Genomic DNA, 19,475 nt, shown 5'->3' with positions numbered 1-19,475 from the left:
AAACTATACTAAAAGAATAGAAAAAAGGATTTCATCAGAAGGCTAGAAAAGAAAGGAAGGAATGATAATAAAATCTTGTGACTGACCAGAGTCCAAGACAGCTGGACTGTGACTGGCCATTAATTAAAAACAACCACATGAGACCAATCAAAGATACACCTGTTGCATTCCACAGCAGCAGATAGTTATTGTTTACATTTTGTTTCTGAGGCCTCTCAGCTTCTCAGGAGAAAAGATCCTAACAAAAGGATTTTTCATAAAATATGTCCATGACAGAAACCAGTTAAATTTCCTAGCACAGTTGTTCCTGTTTTGAGGTAATGACAGTGTAATCCTACATTAACCAAGCATGTATAGCTAGCAACACATGAAACAGAGTCTATGATCTACTTCACTTTATTTCAATCAATTTGCCTCAATCACTCCCCAAGAACAAAGCCAGCTCATTGTTTTGTTGAGCTGGTCTTGTTGGCAAGACCTCCCTTATTAGAACTGCAAGCATTGTGTTCAGTATCCTGACCCTGCACCTCCGAGAAAGTTTCTGGAAACCATTGGAAACCATTTGTTCCTTCAGGAATCAGAGTGGATAGATGACCAGGAACCCTCCCACAGCTGAATAGAAATAGAGAATTTTTTTCCTAATCTAAAATTTATTTCCTCAGTCTGAGGCTGAATCTTGTGTCACCTAGAACTCCATAGGTAATCCGCTGTATGAAGGTGAAGCAGTTGAAGGCTTTAGAGTGTCCTGATGCTCACTTCCAGTTTATCAGTGTAGGTTCCTCCTCAGGATAGAGCTGTGGATTGAAGAGCCCTTGGGAGAAGAAGCCTTTCCCTGAGATACCCTGAGTTTTCAGCCTGCTGAAGTAGGATCTGATCCTCCTTTTAGCAGAAATTTCCTTCTAGAGAAAGGATGCAGCTTTCAGCTTGGAGGCATCTGTGACCAACTCCCAACCCAAGACTACCTCAGCTGAGTATCAGCATCTTCCTGCCAGCACTCCTACACAAAGTGCTATGGCTGCAGTTTTTGGTGTGTACCACAGCACGGCTCCTGGGGTTGTGCATGGCTCATGGAGATTTTTGCCCTGCTGTAAACTTCTACCAGAAGGGCTCTAATACAGTGCTAGCACACACAGTAGGGTGCAGTAGTGCTGGCCTCTGGAATCCTGGCAGCAGGAAAGCAGAAAGCCTCACTGCACAGGGCCATTATGCCTCCAAGAGCTCTTGGTCGTGGTGGGGATACATGGGAGGGATGCAGCCCAGCTGGCAGCTCCTTATTCTAAACCAAGCTGATAAAAGCAAAAGAAAGAAGGTGACAAAGTCTAATCCTTGAGGTTAATGCCATCACACACCTGGGGGAAAAGGGAAAAGGGGATGTCTTAACTCTAGGAGATATTAAAGCACCCAAAGCCTTTCTACAAGTGTAGTTCAAACAACCCCTGCAGCATCCAGTAATACCCAGCTCAAAGCAATGAAGTTCTCAGGTGTCAGAGCTGACAAACATCAGTAGTGGTGGACTCTACTTGTATGGCATTTTCCACAGGAGCATCTCAAAAGGCTTTGCGATCACTGAGGCACGATGCTCTGCACACCCTTAGGCAGTGGGTAACAAGAATTCCTGGTTTATGCAGACGGAGCAGACATCATAAAGCTGGTACCAGGGGATGGTCACTGCCCAGCACTGCTGGGCTCCCCAGCAAAAGGCACTTGTGCAGTGAAGAGCCACGTGCCTTGGGGTCTCACAGTTCACCCTGGCACTGGTCCACATCCACTGGGCCCTGTCACAGAAGGGCTGGGTGGAAACCCTCACCAGGGGCTTGCTGCCTGGCAACATGCCAGGGTTGTACCGGGAGTGCCATGGGACGGAGATACCACATCACCACCCCCGAGGGGTTAATAACCACTGAGAAGTTGTCTGCAGTTCTTAAGGCCCCAACGATCTTCCCAACATACACGTCTTGTACCTGAAAGAGAGAGATGGAGCTACTAGCAATTCCAGACCTTTCATCTTGGGGTCCAGCTGTGGTCACGGACATGGAATAGTGGGAAAGGGAACAGCAGTGGGCAACAGAAGAGTGACCCAGTGGGCAGCGGCCCCTTCATCCCAGAGGCATGGGGTGAGAGTACTCCCTCTCACCCTCCCAGATCGCATAAAGATCTGGGAAGAGGGGGATCCATGTGCCATGGGACTGCCCTGCTATGCAGTGTGTCAGTGGGGCTCACCTCATACACAGCATCCTCAGGGAAGTGGAGCTTGGCCAGGCTGGTGGTGTAGCGGAAGGGCATGTCTGTCCTGCGGCTAAAGAACACAAGGGCGCTGGCAGCCCGCGACAGTGGGCGCAGAAACACCTCGATCTGGGATTTCTCCTAGGGGTGGGGATAGGTGGGTGAGGCAGAGTTGCCAGGAACAGTGTAACAGAATTCTGACTTTGCCCTGTGGGGCTGCTACACCAGCAGGCCCACAACTCCCACAGCTCTCTTGCTCCTGTTTCTCTGCATCGCTTCCCTCTCCCTCCTTATTCTGATGCTCTGCGCTACTCCTGTCTGCTCTCCCAAATGCATCTGCTTTCCCTCTAACCTTGACAATCCTGCGCCCCTGGATTCCCAGGGGGTCCTGGTTGATCTGGATCATCAGGCGGTTCTGCAGGATCTCCTTGGCACTGGGGGAGATGGTGCGGAGATCCGTGGACATGAGGAGCGGAGCTGCCATCACTGTCCACAGAGCCATTTGGGAGCGTGACTGCTCGAAGCTAAGGCCAAAGTTTCCAATGATGAGCTGGAGGGGAGACAGTGAAAAGACGGAAGTAGCAGAAAAGGGTTAGAAACTTGTCTGCTTGTCACCTGTGGTGATGCTGCTTCCTGCTGGGAGGGAATGCACAAGGGAAACCTCACGCACACTTTTGCTTCCTCTTAAGTAGTCCACCACCGCCATAGGAGATCTCATGCCTGCTAGCAACATACACTCATTAATACCCTTTGCTTCAGCACTATTTGCCCTAAGGCTGTGCAGGGAAGGACAAGAACACCTGAAGAACTTGAGAGGTAAATTCAAGTGGTGAAGGGTTCATTGCAACCACAGTGGTTTTTCCCACATCTTAGCCAAGGGCAACGCCAGCTTTGCCACTGCAGAAACAGGGCTTCTGCTCCTGGAGCTTTTCCTTTGCCCTGCCCCTAGAAGGGGATCCCTGGAGATGCTCATCCCCAGACAGGGTCCAAGCACCCATCACCCAGCCACACCATGTCCGGGTCGTTCCAGTGGCCAGGGCCAGCTGCCGGCTGCAGCATGTCCTGGTTTGTGAAGAACCAGTCCACGATGGAAAGGACACTCTCCCAGGAGTCCTGGATGTCGTCATAGTTACGCCACAGGTTGCAGATCTCTGCCAGGATGGTGTAGTTCACCTGACAAGGAGAACAGTGTCAGGCAGGACAAAAAAGAGCTGCTCTGCAAGGTGGGGGAGGCAGGGGCAGCACTGTTGAACTGTTGAGATCTGCACTGTCCAGCAAGTGTGTAAAAGACACAGGAATCTGGAGAAGGGCAAGGAGGGAAGGGTAAGGAGGCAAGACAGAGTCATATCCCACTATGTCTGGGCACACCAGTGCTACAGGATGTCTGGCAAAACAACCACAGAGGCCATGGGGAAATCTGATAACTTATCTGCTACAAGAATGAGAGCACCTCAGGACTGACTCAATAAGTGAAAGAGGAAATATGTGAGAGCAACCAATTCTTGAGAAACATATACTAGGAAGATTATCCTATTCAAGCACTGAAACCAGACTGACTTAATAAGTGAAAGAGGAAATATGTGAGAGCAACCAATTCTCGAGAAACATATACTAGGAAGATTATCCTATTTCAAGCACTGAAACCAGACAAGATTGTTTCACAAGAAGACTCAGGACCAACCCCACACCATCTGATTAGAGTGGAGAGGATACACTCCAGAGCCTTCTTCCCACAAACTCCCATCACCTAGCTGTATTGGGACCCCCACGTGTCCCCAGGTGCCTGGCAGGAAGGCCACATTCCCTCTGGGACTGCAGCACCATCCAAGGGTGGAAAACTAAGTGGGGTGTAACACCCTGCTCCTGATGCTCCAAGAAGAGCTCCTCCAGGGCACAGGGGACATGGGAACTTGCCAACAGATGGAAAAACCCCTACCTTGGGGGGAAGACCCCCCTGATATGCTGGCCAGCTGCAGGAGTAGACAATGGGGCGGCCTGTGGCGTTCAAGGCCCTCGCCATTTCTGGGTATCCTTAGGGAGAGAATATGACAACCAGTGAAGGGGGTGGCTGGCAGCAGCCCATGTCCCAGTAGCAGCCTTTGTCCCAGCCCACCCAGCACGGGGAATACCAGGCTAGCCTGGCTTCCTTCCTTACACCAGCTCCAGGGCACACAAACTCCCGCCTCTTTTCCCAACAGTTGCAATAGGAGGCACAAGGGAAGATCCGGGTGGCCCAGTGTTGCTGCAGAGGGCCAGCTGCCCCACCCCAAGCAGCAGGGAAAGGAATGCCGGAGGCTGGTGAACTTTTACCCTTTGCCTGCTCCTCTGCGGACGAGTAGCACCCATCCAGCTTCAGCATGTCTACACCCCACGCTGCAAAGGTCTGGGCATCCTGCTTCACATTTTCCAACGTAGTGCCTGGGTAGCCCCCACAGGTGAAGACGCCCAGGTCACCATAAATGCCCAGCTTCAGGCCCCTGGCATGGACCTGTAAGGAGAACAGAGCTGCAAGGAGCAAATGAAGAGATCCAAGGGGTCTCTCAGGTACCAGACTCCTCTTTTCCTTCCCAGCTCTCCCACCATACTGGCATGGGGACAGAGATCCCCAGTGGCCCCCAGCAGGCACTCACATAGTCAGCCAGAGCCTTAATTCCGCTGGGAAATCTCTTGGGGTCGGGAACCAGCTGCCCGGCCGCATCCCGCTGCTTGGCAGACCAGCAGTCATCCATGTTGATGTACTCGTAGCCCAGCTCCCTCCAGCCATCCTCTGCCAGCCGGTCTGCCATCTCGAAGAAGAGCTGCTCGCTGTGGAATGAGGGGGCATGGCAGGCTGAGACCCTGCGACCCTCGTGCCTCAGCAGGTGAGGCAGGCAGAGGGATTTGGTCTTAACTGGGGGCTCTGGAGGGCTGGTCCGGGCCATAGGAGGGTCTCCAGCGCTCCTATTTGAACCCTATCCATGTTTATTGATCTCACCGAGGTGGAAGCGTTTCCCCGGCTGCCTGAAAAGCCTGGCCACATCCTTCAGCTCTGGAGGCTCTCCGGCCCAGCACCGGGGCGTCTGTGCCTCCCGCCTCCCATGCACCATCCACCGCGGGGTCCCAGGGACCCAGACGGTGCCAGAACCATCCCGGGCCTGAAGTTCGACCTGACCGAGCCCCATCCACTGACCTGATGCAGTTGTGGGGATCCGCCTGGCAGTCCACGTTGCAGCGGAACCTCTCCCAGGACATCCAGCCCATGGGGGGAGTGCGCGCCAGCCCGTTCTCCAGGGCCACGGAGGGCAGCGCCAGCGCCAGGGCCAGGGCCAGGGCCAGCCCGCTCAGTGCTACCGCCTCCATCGCTGCTGCTGCTGCCGCCGCGGCACAGAGCACGGAGCGGCTCTCCCGGCCCGGCCCCGCTCACATGATGCCGTCCGCATCAGCTGACGGACCGTCCACGCCTCCTTTCCTCCTTCCCGCCCGCCCGTAGCTACCGCGCCCCGCCGGTACCGCAGCCCACAGCCGTGCCGCCCCATTAATATCGCTCCTCCACCTGCACCCTGTCCGTGCTGCACCCCACGGTGGCTGCACCCCGTAGCCGGTGCCCATCAGCACTGCGCCCAGCCCGTACTGCACCCCGCTGCAGCTGCACCCCGTGGCTGGCACCCTGTCACCGCCGCCCCCGTGCCTGCTGCACCCCACAGCGACTCGGAGCGGGGGTTTAGGTCCCCCCCAGGCTGCGACCCCGCAGAGGTGTCGGGCTGAGCGAAGGGGTGCGGGAGGACTCGGCTCCGGTCTGGCTGCGGTGTCCCGGCCCCCCCGCTCCCCCCGGCCGCTGGCGGGGCGGTGCTGCCGGCGCGGCGGGACGGCCCCGGCGGCCGCAGGAGCCTTCCCCGCCCGGCCGCGGCAGAGCCGGGGCCCCGCACCGCCGAGCAGCAGCGGCCGGAGGTGAGCCGGGCCGGGCAGGGGCCGGGGTCCCGCCGGCGAACGGGAGGCGCTGGGCGAGGGCCAGGTGGCGCCGGGGCCGGGCCGGGGCAGGGCAGGGCGGCGGGGCGGGAGCGGCGGCGGGGCCGCGGGGGGCGCAGCCACACGACGAACTCACCCATGGAGGGGCACAGACACTCACAAAGACACGCAGCCCCATCGCACGGGCGTGCGCCCGCACACAAAGGCAGAGCCCAGCACGGCACACGTGGGACCCCCGCAGCCCCCCCGCGTCAGGGCCGGCCTGCGCCGCCCCGGCTGTCCGCGGCACAGTGTGCCAGGCTGGGAGCTCCCCAGGGCAGAGCACCTCCAGGGAGCGAACAGCCTTTCCTTGTGTCTCATGGGGTCTTGGGCTTTTTTCAGCGGGGGTCCGTGCCCCCATGTCCTCAGCCGTGCTCCACAAGCCCTGATGGGGAGAGAGGGGCTGCGGGAGGGATTCTGGATGTTGCTCAGCAGTGGGGAGCTCCTAGTGCCCAGATCCTGGGAGTGGTGGCTGTGGTTTGTTTTCTGCATATTTCTATGTGTGGAGTTTTAGCGGCTGGAAATCCTTTTGCAATTGAACAATGCAGAAAGGTTTGTGCTGGCTCTGCCCCTCAAGGCTCAGTACTCCTTGACTTGCTGAGTCGCCTACCAAAGGGCCTCCACAAATGGGACAGTGACAGCTTCTGCAAAACATTTAGTTTTTTCTTTTAACAAACCCAAAACAAACTCAGGAGCCAGAAAACAAACCCACAGGAGCACTGGCCTGAGCTGGGATAGGGCTCAGGCTTTGAAGCAAGTGTATGTTCCCCCAGTTTTACTATCCCAGTTTCCAGTGCAGCTTGCCTGCACTGAGGACCCTGGATTTCTGAGGTGGGAGTGACACAGCTCTTAGCTCTGTCAGTCCCAAACTGTTCTGGTTCATAACTCCTTCTTCATCCTTTTCCTCCTCCAAAGATGGTGCTCATCACGCCAAAGCCTCGGACACCCTCGGCTAGGGAGCAGCCTGGCCAAGGAAGGCAGCGAGGGTTTGCAGTCTGACCTGCACAGCTGGTATGGCACCTTGCATCCCACTGCTGGTGAACCTGCTGGAGCTGGGAGTTCTTCCAGGAGGGCTGCTGGGGATGGGTGGTCCTGTATGGAGACAGGGAGTAGGGAAAGGGGACAGAATGCAAGTTCCAGAGCCCTTGGGTATGAAACACCCTCCTTATCCTGCCTTCTAATAGAGAGCAAAATGAGTGCCTCGCAGGCAGAGAGGCAAATTTCTTTGATGTGCCGCATTAAAAACCAGCAAAGTAGATCACCTGTGGAATAAGAAATTAAACAGCGGTGTTGGCGTTCACAGGGAAGGCAGGTGTCTGGGTGGTCAGGCTCTGGTAGTGACCTCTTTGCAGCAGCAAGGAACCAGCCTGCCCTTTGTAGGGTACCTGCTGGGTTAGACGCTGTCCTGTGTCAGTGGCTGCTGGAATGGGGGCTGCTTTTCCCTGGGAGCAGGATCAGGCCTCTTCTGGTGGGGCCAGTGACATGCTCCTCACACCAAGACAACCTCTTCCCCCTCTCTCCTCTGCTCCTAGGTGGGGCGATGAAGCTGAATGAGCGGAGCGTGGCCCACTACGCCACCTGCGACTCGCCGGCCGACCACACCGGCTTTCTGCGCAAGCGGGTGGAGCGGCACCACCACCATGGCACCTCCTACCAGCGCCGCTGGTTCGTCCTCAAGGGCAACCTCCTCTTCTACTTCGAGGAGCGGGAGAGCCGGGAGCCCATGGGGCTGGTGGTCCTGGAGGGCTGCACCGTGGAGCTGTGTGAGGCTGCTGAGGAGTTCGCATTTGCCATCCGCTTTGATGATGCTGGTGCCAGGGCCTATGTGCTGGTGGCTGACGGGCAGGCTGCCATGGAGGCCTGGGTGAAGGCACTCTCACGGGCCAGCTTCGACTACATGCGGCTGGTGGTGAGGGAGCTGGAGAAGCAGCTGGAGGAGGCCTGCAAGAGCTTGGCTGCTTGCCGTAAGTCTCCAAGGAGGTCCTCCTCTGGCAGGAAGAGGCATCTCTCCAACCCTGCCTTGCAGCCTCTCCAGGAGAAGCCCACCACCCTGGAAAATGGCTGCTCCACATGGAGTAGTGGTGGTTGTGTCGCTGGTGGAGCCACCTCCCCTGACCATGATGGGGGGCAAACAAAGCCCCCGCCCCTGCCTCCACGCCGGCGCTCGGCCGCCAGCAGTGCCACAGGATCCCCAGCACCTGGCCTCTCACCAGCCATGCTGGAGAGCCCAGTGCCACCAGAAACCATCTGCTTCTCCAAGCTGCACAACTGGTATGGGCAGGAGATCGCAGTGCTGAGACGGGAGTGGCAGGAGAGGCAGAAGAGGGGACACCCGTGACTGGGGGCACAGGACACAAGTCACTGGCCAGCTGATGCCTGGAAGCCTGTCCTGCGTGCAGGAAGAGTAAAGTGAGGGACACTGCTTTCCCCCTGCCCTCCTGAATGGCTGAGTGTGATGTGTGTATGCTTCACTTGGGAGGGACTCAAATCTCTAAACCTCACATTTAATTTCCACGAGGCTTTATACAGCCGGAGAGTGTGTAACACCAGGGGAGCCACCTTTACTTAAACTCTCTCTGCTGGAAATAGGAGCTGCCCAAATCAGCAATGAACCTCAGCCAACAGGCTTGGCCACTTGCTGTCCTGACACAGCGGATGCTCTGGGTGTTTCACCCCTACCTCTCCTTCACCACTTTTTTTTGTTGTTTTGTTTCTCAGTGTGGAAGTTTGCTTTTGGTCAGTACTTATTACTGTCTGTGGTCTTGTGCCAAAGTCCTTCTGCCTTTGTTCTTTTGCTGCAGATAAGGCTGGGCTCTTGTGAAGTGCCTCTGACAGGCCACTGGCCCTGGCGCGTGCCTCCAGCCTTGTGCCTCTCTCACTACAGGACGTGTGAGCCTCTGCAGCTGTTGCTGGCACAGCAGCTGGGGCTTTTGCATAGTTTTTTTGCTTTCATCTGCACTAACCCTTCTTTCAGCTAAATCCTTCAGGATGTGGATATCATGGTCTTGCAACAGTCTCTTTATGTGCTCATACTCAGCAGCAAGCCTGAAATGGAGACACAGAGCTTGACCTGAAGCCTCAGAAGGACACCAGGAGCACCCCAGAGCTCATCTGGACTCTGTCAATCGGTAACCAAGCCTGCTAATATCTCTGGCTCAAGGTTTCCCTGTTCCTATACAGGGATGCTCAAGCCTCTTTGCCTGGGCAGGAGTAAATGTCTCAGCCTTTGTTTAGACCACAGCCCCTGCAAAATGCCATGGAGGGCTCAGTCAGCTCATGGGGCTGCTTGCCCAGGAGAGTGTCCAGAGCCACGCTCCTGCAGGGCCTCTCTCAGTGCTGTGGCTCTGCCCAGCTCCTGGCAGTGCTGCGCAGTTGGAGGAGAGGCTTTGAAGGGTGGGGAGGGAGAGAGGCCTGGTTCAGGAGGAGAAGTGAAGGTGTGGGAGTGAGTTATGGGTGTTGGCAGTGTCCAGGCTTGCCTCTCCAGTGTCACAGCCATGTCGTTGCCTTCTACCAAGCCTGCACCCGGCCTGCTGGCTCTTCCCTCTGATTCCATGTCAGCATTGCTGGGCTGATCTCTGCAGCACATCCTGTCCTCCCAGCGGGCTGGGAGGGCTGCAGGGAGGGCATGCCTGTCACCTCACTGTGGAAACACACTTGTCCATCAGTAGGTCACAAACCTTGGCCACAAGGCACACGGTACATGTAGGTGGGTGCCAAGCCCAGGGACTAGAACACCCTTGGGATGGGGTTTAAAAATCTCCCTTATCTAGTTGCTTGCTTCCCATCTGAAAACATTTAAGCTGTTTTTATTGTCCTTTTTTATTGAAGAGCTTTGCTAGGAAAGCAAAAGCCCATTTCAGATCATGACTGGCTGGAACCTTTCTGGCCTTAAATACACTCAGCTTCCTACTTTGCAATGGCCTATAGAGATAGCCAATGCAGAAATGAAATTAATTCTGTTAACTCTTGGTGCCTTTTAAAATATGTCTCTGGTAGTTTTGGATGATGAGCTTCCAGCCTCCTGCCTAATTATAGCTCAATGGTGTATTAGAGGAAATCAGATCTTAAATTAGATCTTACAAATGACTTTGGGCAGTGAGAATGTAACCTTCACTTGGGAGTAACACAATCCAGTCCTCTCCAGTTCATGGTTGTATTACTTCACAGCAAGGGTCTTCAAATTTGGGACGAATCTTTTTCTTCAGCTTTTGTGAAAATATTTCAGAAAAATTGGGAGCAGGTGGCCATGGGGCAAGGCCCTGGCTTCCTCAGCAGCTTAGCTGGTTGGATGTAGGGGCCATTTCTGCCTCCCTATCCTGCTGCTTGAAAAGTTCGGTACTGCAGCATTCCTGGCTGCAAATGTGTCCCTTTTCCCATGCCAGGACAGCAGCACCAGGGGATTGCACTACCTGGTGCCTCCTTGCTCTGAGCATGGGTACTTTGGGACCAAGGTCAAATTTGTTAAGCCTTTTCCTGTGGTTATATTTTTTTAATGTAATACAGAGATAATATTCCTGATGTCTCAGATTAACATAAGGCAGATTGACAGTAAAGACCCAACTTCCAAAACAAATCAAAATGTGGTGGCAGTTCCTACGTGAGACCCAAGAATTGGGAGTGACTTGAAAGGGAAGATAAATTAACAAAGCCAGTTCTGTCAGAACTGAATCTGAGACAGTATTATTCATTTAAGGGCAGTTTCACTTTTAAGAAGCTTAGTGTGTTTTAATAAGCCAGGATTGTGCTCGTAACACTACTAAAGAGCTTATATTTAATGCTTTAATCTGTCCCATTCAAACAGCACAATTTCCACGCTACCTACCTTTGCGTTAGCCCATATCCCAGTTAAATCCCAAATCCTGCAAATGAGGCACTGCGCTCTGCTTCCCATCTCAGTGTGTTTGGAATCATTCTGTGTTTTATTCTGCAGTGCTGACAAGAAAATGGCTGAATCCCGATCCACATTTATGCTCAGCCCAGCCATCCATGCCTGGGCCTTTGGATGGGCTTGATCAGGGTTTCCTCACCCTCCCACTGTTGTAGCAGCCGGGCTGGAGCCTTGCCCAAATTTGTGTAGGAGTACAGGTTTTTTAATGATCACTGCCACTTGCTCATTAGGCAGGAAGCACCTGAGTGCTGCCCTCCCTCCTCAGAGACGGGGCTGTGGAGCCAGCCCAGCTGAGTTGCTTGTGCTGGCAGTGCCTTTGAAGCAGCCCCCAGGCAGGAGGTCAGGATTTCAGCTTCCTGGGGTTGAACATTCAGCTGGCTAATGGAGCAGCCTGTCTGTCTTCCTGCAGGCAGAGGTTGTTACAGCAAAGGCAGGGAGTTTTCATTGCACATTGTCCCTGGCAGCAAAATAAGGCTGATTGCCACCCAGGGTTTTTCTCCAGTCGTTCAAGTTTGGACTGTTTGATCTCCTGCCTCCACTTTCCCTTTTTAGTTTTAAAAGTAGAGAATGTCTATCTAAACAGGTTCCTAGGCAAAGGGGGAGCTGAACACTGATGTTGAATGGGTACTGTACTTAAAGTACTGAACTAAGATCCTTTTCCAAGAGTTTTCTGTAGTGCACAAGCAATGAGAGGAAGGTACTGAAATTTAAAAGAAATTGAAAGAGGAAGGGCAATTCTGACATGGCCTGCTAAAATAGTTGATTTAGTCCTTACATTTTTCTGAGGCTAGCATTTCATATTTGAGCCCGTTTTTTGGCCACGGGGTGGACAATCATGACCAAGATCAGGCGTTTTGTACAGTAGCTACTGCACTACCAGTGCCTGGGGGAGCTACCCCTCAGTGTTACCTCTCTCGGCTGCCTTTGCAGAGAAGCTGAAAGAAAGCCCCACTGCAAGGCACGGGGCATCTTTCACCAGCAGCACCAAACTCGTGTTCTCTCCACACAATCACCTGGAAAACACTACGAGCGAATCCTGCCTTTCCAAGTGCTTCAGTTTTAGGTAGGGCCTATTCCCTGTTTTAGGAGATGGTTTTGCATGCGCCTGTTTTACACGCGGAATTTGTATTATACATTACATTACATTGTTCAGAGTTTGTTTTACACGCGGAACTTGTATTACGCATCCCATTACATTGTTTAGAGTTTGTATTTTATGTCGCGAAGCCGAATAAACCGGTTCGATTTGTAGCCCGTGCGCTGTTAATAGATCCATGGAGCCCCTGGCATGTCTGCAGGGCCTGGCCATTTCCCCGGCCCAGTTTTCCCTTACCGGGAGGCGGCGGAGGCGGCCCGGGCCCTGCGTCCCGCGGGGGCACCGAGAACGCCCACGTACCCCGGGGGGCGCGGCCTCACCTGCGCATGCGCAGCGCCGACAGCGCCGCCTCCCCACAAGCCTCGCGAGATCCTAGGTGACGCCTGGGCTTGGCCGCGACTCGGGGCAGGCGGGACGATGGCAGCGGCAGCCGGGCGGCTCCTGGCGGCCACCGTGGCTCGCTCGGGGCGTGCGGGCTGGGCCGGGCCCGGCCGGGCCCCGGCCTTGCCGCTGGTGCCCTCCCGGGGTGCCACCGTCACCCGCAGCGGCGCCATTTTGCCCAAGCCGGTTAAGGTGAGTGAGGGGCGAGCGGGCGGAGGCGGCAGCCACGGGTGGGAGCGGCGACCAATCGGTGCGGGCGCAGCTGTTGTGGGCGGGGTCGTGGAAGTGAGTGACAGTGTCTGGGACCAATCAGCGGGGGGCTGCGGGCGAGAATGCGGAAGCGCTGGGCAGCGGGAGGGAGACGGGAGCGGCCCCCGAGCGTGCCGGGCTCGCCGAGCCGGTGTCCCCCGCGTCCCCCCCGGGTCAGGGAGCGCTGCGACGCAAGGGGGACATCAGTACCCGCCTTCGCGCCGCCCTTTGTCACCGACGGCCGCATCCCCTCCCAAGTCATGGGTGTTCCCTGCCCCGGGCTGCCCGCTCGCTGGTAACGATATAATAAATACGTTTGTAACGCTATAATAAATAGTCTCATAAAGCGCGGTGCCGTGACCGGGGCTTGGCACCGGGGACGCAAATCGTTCTGGGAGTCGCTTCCCGGGTCCTCCGCGCGCCTGGGGAGCCGGGAGTGCGCCGGTTCAGCCGAAGTGCGACTTGCTTGGATGTAAAGATCCACTTTTTACAATCGACTCCTTGCAGACGCCCTTCGGCCTCCTCAGAGTGTTCAGCGTCGTGATCCCTTTCCTGTATGTTGGCACTCAGATCAGTAAGAACTTTGCAGCCTTACTTGAAGAACATGATATCTTTGTCCCAGAGGATGACGATGACGATGATTAAAGGGTATGTCATTAACTACACCAGCAATCTAATTATTTGTGCTTCCCGTTTGGCTTGGGGCAGGGAGGAGAATCTCAGACTAGGAAATACAGCCAGCAACAGCTTAAAAGATGTACTTGCAGTTAAACACATGGACACAGATATAGCCTTTGGCTATGAACTTTTTTGTTTCGTACCAGAGTAGGCCAGACTGATGTCTGTGCAATCTCCATGCCAGGCATTTCTTAGAGACTGGGAAAAGTGATGGTGTTTTAGATCTTGCTAGCTGAATCAGAAATAAAATGTAGTCAATGAGGGTCTGTACTGCAGACAACAGAGAGACTTCAGTGTTCCTACATTACATACACACCCAAAGAATGACAGCAGAGCTGCTCAGGAGTCTGAAGCACACCTGCTATGAGGAGTGGCTGAGGGAGCTGGGGCTGTTTAGCCTGGTGAAAAGAAGGCTCAGGGGAGAGCTTATCACTCTCTGCAACTACCTGAAAGGAGGCTGCAGCCAGGAAGGGTTCAATCTCTTCCCAATTAACAAGCAACAGGACAAAAGGAAATAGCACCAGGTTTTATTAGGGAACGTTTAGATTGGATATTAGGAAACATTTCTTCAGGGAAAGGGTTGTCCAGCATTAGAGCAGGCTGCCCAGGGAAGTAAGTGGTGGAGTCACATGCCTTGGAGGTATTTAGAGGAGGTGTAGATGAGGCACTTAAGGACATACTTTAGCAGTGGACTTGGCAGTACTGGGTTAGCAACTGGGACTCAATGAACTTGAAGGTCTTTTCCAACCTAAACGATTCCATGATTTTGTTCTACTTGTTTACCTGTTTAAAAGTCTTCTCCTAACTCACAGAATGACTCTTAAAACAGAATCATGTACTGTCTGAAATTCTGATATAGGTGAACAATTTAAGAGCACTCCAGAACCCATCAGAACAAACTGTCTGCTGGGTGTTACAACACTGGAGTAGTTGGACCATTCAGACTCATTGCAGAAAGGAAGAATGGAAATAATTCACCTTTATCTGCACTGTGCTACACTTTCTACCATTTTCCATTATTCTGTTTAGCTTGCTCTTGTGTGAAGATTTGAGTTTGGGTGTATTTCTTTATAGAACAAAGAAGCTGTTTAAGAGAAGTTGTTGTAAATCATGTAGATTTACAGTCAGTTTGGTGGATGTATTCCAGTTGATAAAGGGGCTTTCCAGCATGCACTGTGCAGCTAAAAGCTAAGACTTAAAAGATTGCAAAGACTGCACTGGCCTGTTGTTAACTTCCTTTATGTAAACCCCACCTTGTGTAGTTTTGGGAGGAGGATGCAGACTGCAGCTCAGTAGTGTATCTGTAACACCTTGTTTTTCTATTTGCAGCACTGAAACAGAAGAACAGAAAGGAGAAAGCCATTGACAAAACAATGGTTCCAACATCTGTCACCTGTGTTTTGCCCTTCCCAAAGGGGACAGGGGGCTTTGTATCCCCTTTTGCCAGTGAGTGTTCTGCACATCTCTGTATGCTGGAAATCTGTAATCAGGGTTGAAGAAATGCTTGATAGGCCCTGCGTCCTTGCACACACATGCTCACCTCATCAAAGACTGCTTGGGATGCCTTTAATTAGCAACATGGGAAACACTTAATTAAAGACCCAGAGATTGACATGTGCAACTTTGGTCCTGTGTTTTTATACATTATTTCTCTATGTCCTAGCACTTCTGCCTTAACCTTTCTATCTCTGGATGTCGGTTCCAATAGCGAGGCTCTCTTCATGCTTATTTTCTCTTTTGAGTCCTTTCAGTAACTCACTACTCATCTACAGGACATGTGGAATCCTAGGGGAAGCAGCAGCCCCACAACACAGCCCTGTTAAAGAATGGAGTGCACATTGACAATGGCACTGTTCAACAACCTAGCAGCTGTATCTGATGGGGACTGTGTCATGAACTTCACCTCACTGAAGATGAAAGACAATATTATCATCACAGAGTTAAAACTCTGAGTGGCTTTGGTAAAAGGTTGAGATCACAAGTTGCAAATGAACTTGTTCATGTGTTTTATAGCATTTCATCTCTGAATGCTGGCTCCAGGTATCCAATATTTCCCAGGTAGTTCAGTACTTCCTTCTGAAAGAGCCCTAAGGTATTTGTTTTCTTCACTTCAACTCCTCTTTTCATAAAAGTGTTTGCTATTGCACTTAAATCCTTGCATCATAGACTTTAAAGGTCTTCTTTGCTGTTATGGCACAGGAAGAGTATCTTTAGTCACAGCAGACCAGCTGTTCTCTCAAAATGATACCTTGAGAGGTTGGTCAATTATTTATTTTTCTTAAGCCAGCACTGCCCCAGTGTCTCATGGTTTCTGGTCACTAGATCTGGCCTCTTGATTGCCACTTCTTCCTTCCTTATTGGTGTTGCTGTTGAACTGGGAGCAGTGTATAGTTCCAACACCACATTTGTTCCCTTACTTCTTTGGCACAGCTTTTAATGTTTGCTCAATAACTCTCCAGCACGGCTACTAGAGAAAAGGGAGCCTGTAATCTGAGTAACCCCGAGAGCTGCAGCTAAAGGCAGCTGTCAGGTTCTTGAGTCACTTGGTATCTGAGTTGCCCCCTCCATGCCCAAAGCCACCTGAGAGGCAATTGTTCCAGTTTATCTGCTCTTGGGAGCCAAACATGTACCTGCTTCTGTTTTAGATGCTGCCAAAATCCTTTTCACTGCTTTGTCCCTCCTGGGCCCCTCCTGGCTTTGTCAGCCCTGGAGGCCCAAGGTAGCTATGTACATGTCCCTGAGGAGTGCTGTGTTACAGTCCTCATGGGGAAGAAAGCCCCAGGACTTACAGGATAAAAGATGTTTATTTAGGCTGGAAAAAAAGAATTTTGAGTTTACTGCAAACATCCAGTGCTGGGCACATCTGGAAGAGCACCCAGTTACTTGCTGAAAACCTGTTCTCTGCTGAGAGAATAAATTCTCCTTATCCCTCTCAAAAGGGAACTAGTAATTCCTGATTCAGTGGATGAGGTAATGGTGGGACACCTTCTCCTGCTAGGCTTCAGAAGCTGTTACAGAGCCTTCCTTTTCTGGAAAACAGAACAAATCCCCTTTTTCCAGGTAGTTTCATTTTACAGCAGAGAAATGGACTCTGCTGATGTTTTATTACACAAGGATTTATTTGCCTACCATTAGGATATTTTCTCTGGGAGAAATGAAGGAGACTAATGTCCAATATAAAACACAAGGTCAACAAAGTCATAGGATGAAATTGCAAGACACTGCATGAATACACTGCAATATCCCTAACATACCCCTCAAGCACAAGAACATTTCTGCCCTTTTGCTCACAGAGCTAACATCTACAGATGGGGCTGCAGGCCAAGCACAAAGACCAGCAGCCAGGCTGTGTTGTGGTTATTCAGCAGACACCCCAGGGCAAGTGATGGGATAAATGCCATCCACTGAAAATACACACTGGCAAAACTAGAACATGACAGCTCTTCAAACAGATCATAATCATTTGCACATGCTATGGATTTGCCTAGTCATTAGGCTCCTAAGATGCTAGAGAATCTCTTGGTATGGATTTTTTTTTCTATTGTATAGAACTTTATTTGTAATATAAGGCAGGAAGACACAGAGTCAGTTCCTCAAGGATTGTGGCCCGCATAGAATTTGGACAGAAAGTCTTTAGGTTGTGGGGTTTCCGTCTCGTGGAAGTACCTCATGACATGAGTCCTCTGCTTCCAGACATGAATGGTTTCTTGAAGCTCCATTTTTCCCTGCACACACACAAAAGAATTTTAGACTAGTTGGCAGTTAGAGCCCAAGTCTAACCACACAGTACTGAGAAAGTTATTTGAGTGAACTTAAAAACACCTACAAAAATAATAGCTGCAACAACAGTTCTGTACTCCCACAGCCTGCATGCATCACCTGCACTGTGACACAAATATACTGTTCCTGCCTTGGGACTTCCATGGATTTCTCTGCAGCACAGCTTTCTCTGCAGCCCTGTGACACAGACAAGAGACTCTGTCCCCTTCTTAAAACCTGCTTTGTTTCTTTCCTGACCCACACCTCCCATAAAATTGTACACAATATTCCTAACTTTCGAGCACCTCTACTGAATTTGGGTGAACAGCAACACTTCAGCTGTAAAATTAACTGCTGCCAAGTGCTTTGCACCAGTATCACTGCCACTGAGACATGCAAATTCTTCACAATTCCATTCTTTTGTACTCATTTTATAGGATGGTAGCACAGCAAAATGAGACTGCCTGGAACTGTCACCTAGCATACTATCTAAGACTTTGTTTCCAGATTTTTTCATCATGTAAAGTCAGAGTAATTGTCTTGAAATGCAAGAAACAAAACAGATGAGCATGGCGGTCATTGTTTGGAAGCTTTCTAATGCATTAGAATTGCACAGGTGAGTTACTGTTGCTCAGACACGTTTTGAAGCCTGAGGTGCTGATTATTGCTTTGAAGCATCTGTAACACAACATGAGACGTGTTACAGGGCTGGAGTGTTCTGCCACCCAAAATCAGCTTCCCACCAAGTACTGACACTGTAATATATGTTTCAGAATCAGTGAAGAAAACTATTTTCCGATCCAATGAAGTACTGTAGAGGGAAGAAAGTTCATTTTTAATAGTAAACTAGTGAGCAGCACCTATTTTTCCCTTTGATTGTTGTTGTTAAAAAAAGGGTGAGCAAGCAAGCAACACAAAAAAGGAACAAGCTTAGTGTTAATTAATTGTTGCTTTGCTTGACATACACTTGCTGAATTCTAAAGCCACCTGATCCCTTATCAACAGGTTTGCTGACACAGATATTACCAATCCAACTGCAAGAGACAACCACTCCATAGACAGGCTGGTACAAAGTTGTTCCTCTCCTCCATCACACTCACCACCATCAGTCACATTCTCTGCAGCTTCAACAGATCAGAAGTAACAGTGTGTACCTTAATAACCAGCATGTCTATCACGCGTGGATCCGTAACGTGGGCGTTCTTCATGAACATCTCCCGCACCTTGTTCCGCCCCTGTTTCACCGTGATGTCCAGCTGGTACAGGTGCACTAAGAGAAACACAACACCTACTGCGGTCACCCACGTCGTTCTGCACTTGTTCCACCAGCAACGTGCAACTCAACCCTAAAAATCGCTACACTGTCACTCGTCCGGCTTCACCAATGTCACTAAGGCCGTTCCGACCTTGAGCCCGCGCGGCAGGCCCCGCGTGCCTCACCCACCCGTGTTGGGCACCTCGCGGTACCAGGCCCGGTACAGCTCCCTGACGCGCCGCTTCGCCTCGCCCAGGTCCCGGCTGAAGATCGGCTTCACGGCGGCCGACACCACCCCCTTGCCAGCCACCGCCATCTTGATGCCACCGCCACCTTCTCCACCGCCCGCGGGAGAGCACAGGGCAGGGTAACTGCTCCTATTGGCCGGCTGAGCTGCCACTCCAGCCTTTTGGGCCGAGCACGTCCCATCTGGTTGGTCAGAAGAAACGCCAACCACCCAATCACCGTGCTGCAAGGGGTGGAGCAGCTGCTGGCTGGGCCCACACCGGGCCCCACCTCCTGAGGCCGTGGGTCTGCCCCGCCCCTCAGAGCCCGCTCCTCCCACAGGGCCGGGCTGGGGCTGTGATTTTGAGCAAACCATTTGTTCCCTTTGCCCTGGAACGCCGCAATCGGCTGCTGTTCGGTCAGATAAGTGGACTTTCTCTCAGTCACTCTTGCATGCTGGAAAAGACGCTCCCTACTTTAGCTGTACCCACGTTTTATCCAAATAAGCGAGTGCCGGAACCTCTCCAAAGTTAATTTTCTCTTTAAACACACTGGGGAATGTGCTGGCCCCTATGAATCCGAACATATGCAGTTAGGTGTCACTGAACAGACCAGAAAAGTAACACTGAAATGATCTTGAAACGCGCAGGTGCCGGGTGTCAGGAGAGAAATCTCAGGTGAGTATCTGAGACAGGAGCACAGCTGGACTGAGGCAACCAGAAAGAGGAGGGGCGAGA

The 19,475-nt window shown here is 52.2% G+C and overlaps 4 protein-coding genes across 5 annotated transcripts; 2 read left to right on the top strand and 2 right to left on the bottom strand.

The window, feature by feature from the left end:
- Nucleotides 1-380: 380 nt before the first annotated feature.
- Nucleotides 381-5,676, bottom strand: NAGA (alpha-N-acetylgalactosaminidase). The gene is made up of 8 exons (XM_064702293.1): nucleotides 5,393-5,676; nucleotides 4,854-5,028; nucleotides 4,534-4,711; nucleotides 4,160-4,254; nucleotides 3,235-3,396; nucleotides 2,576-2,773; nucleotides 2,221-2,364; nucleotides 381-1,961 (listed from the first exon to the last, which is right to left on the bottom strand). The coding sequence occupies exons 1-8, from the start codon at nucleotides 5,560-5,562 to the stop codon at nucleotides 1,779-1,781; spliced, it is 1,305 nt and encodes a 434-aa protein (XP_064558363.1). The 5' UTR covers nucleotides 5,563-5,676; the 3' UTR covers nucleotides 381-1,778.
- On the top strand, nucleotides 5,668-12,340 carry PHETA2 (PH domain containing endocytic trafficking adaptor 2). 2 transcript variants are annotated; one of them, XM_064702300.1, is made up of 3 exons: nucleotides 5,668-6,150; nucleotides 7,123-7,218; nucleotides 7,740-12,340. In XM_064702300.1, the coding sequence occupies exon 3, from the start codon at nucleotides 7,748-7,750 to the stop codon at nucleotides 8,543-8,545; it is 798 nt and encodes a 265-aa protein (XP_064558370.1). In that variant the 5' UTR covers nucleotides 5,668-6,150; nucleotides 7,123-7,218; nucleotides 7,740-7,747; the 3' UTR covers nucleotides 8,546-12,340. The 2 variants fall into 2 exon arrangements, with proteins under 2 accessions (XP_064558370.1, XP_064558371.1); XM_064702301.1 differs by lacking the exon at nucleotides 5,668-6,150 and having other exon boundaries at nucleotides 6,927-7,218.
- A 197-nt stretch (nucleotides 12,341-12,537) lies between these two features.
- Nucleotides 12,538-15,120, top strand: SMDT1 (single-pass membrane protein with aspartate rich tail 1). The gene is made up of 3 exons (XM_064702302.1): nucleotides 12,538-12,764; nucleotides 13,329-13,469; nucleotides 14,829-15,120. The coding sequence occupies exons 1-2, from the start codon at nucleotides 12,609-12,611 to the stop codon at nucleotides 13,464-13,466; spliced, it is 294 nt and encodes a 97-aa protein (XP_064558372.1). The 5' UTR covers nucleotides 12,538-12,608; the 3' UTR covers nucleotides 13,467-13,469; nucleotides 14,829-15,120.
- A 1,430-nt stretch (nucleotides 15,121-16,550) lies between these two features.
- Nucleotides 16,551-18,910, bottom strand: NDUFA6 (NADH:ubiquinone oxidoreductase subunit A6). The gene is made up of 3 exons (XM_064702303.1): nucleotides 18,703-18,910; nucleotides 18,413-18,528; nucleotides 16,551-17,224 (listed from the first exon to the last, which is right to left on the bottom strand). The coding sequence occupies exons 1-3, from the start codon at nucleotides 18,827-18,829 to the stop codon at nucleotides 17,093-17,095; spliced, it is 375 nt and encodes a 124-aa protein (XP_064558373.1). The 5' UTR covers nucleotides 18,830-18,910; the 3' UTR covers nucleotides 16,551-17,092.
- Nucleotides 18,911-19,475: the final 565 nt, after the last annotated feature.

The sequence above is a fragment of the Zonotrichia leucophrys genome, chromosome 1A (assembly GCF_028769735.1).
Source record: "Zonotrichia leucophrys gambelii isolate GWCS_2022_RI chromosome 1A, RI_Zleu_2.0, whole genome shotgun sequence".
NCBI classification, from domain to species: domain Eukaryota; kingdom Metazoa; phylum Chordata; class Aves; order Passeriformes; family Passerellidae; genus Zonotrichia; species Zonotrichia leucophrys.
This window is presented reverse-complemented; position numbering and strand designations above follow the sequence as displayed.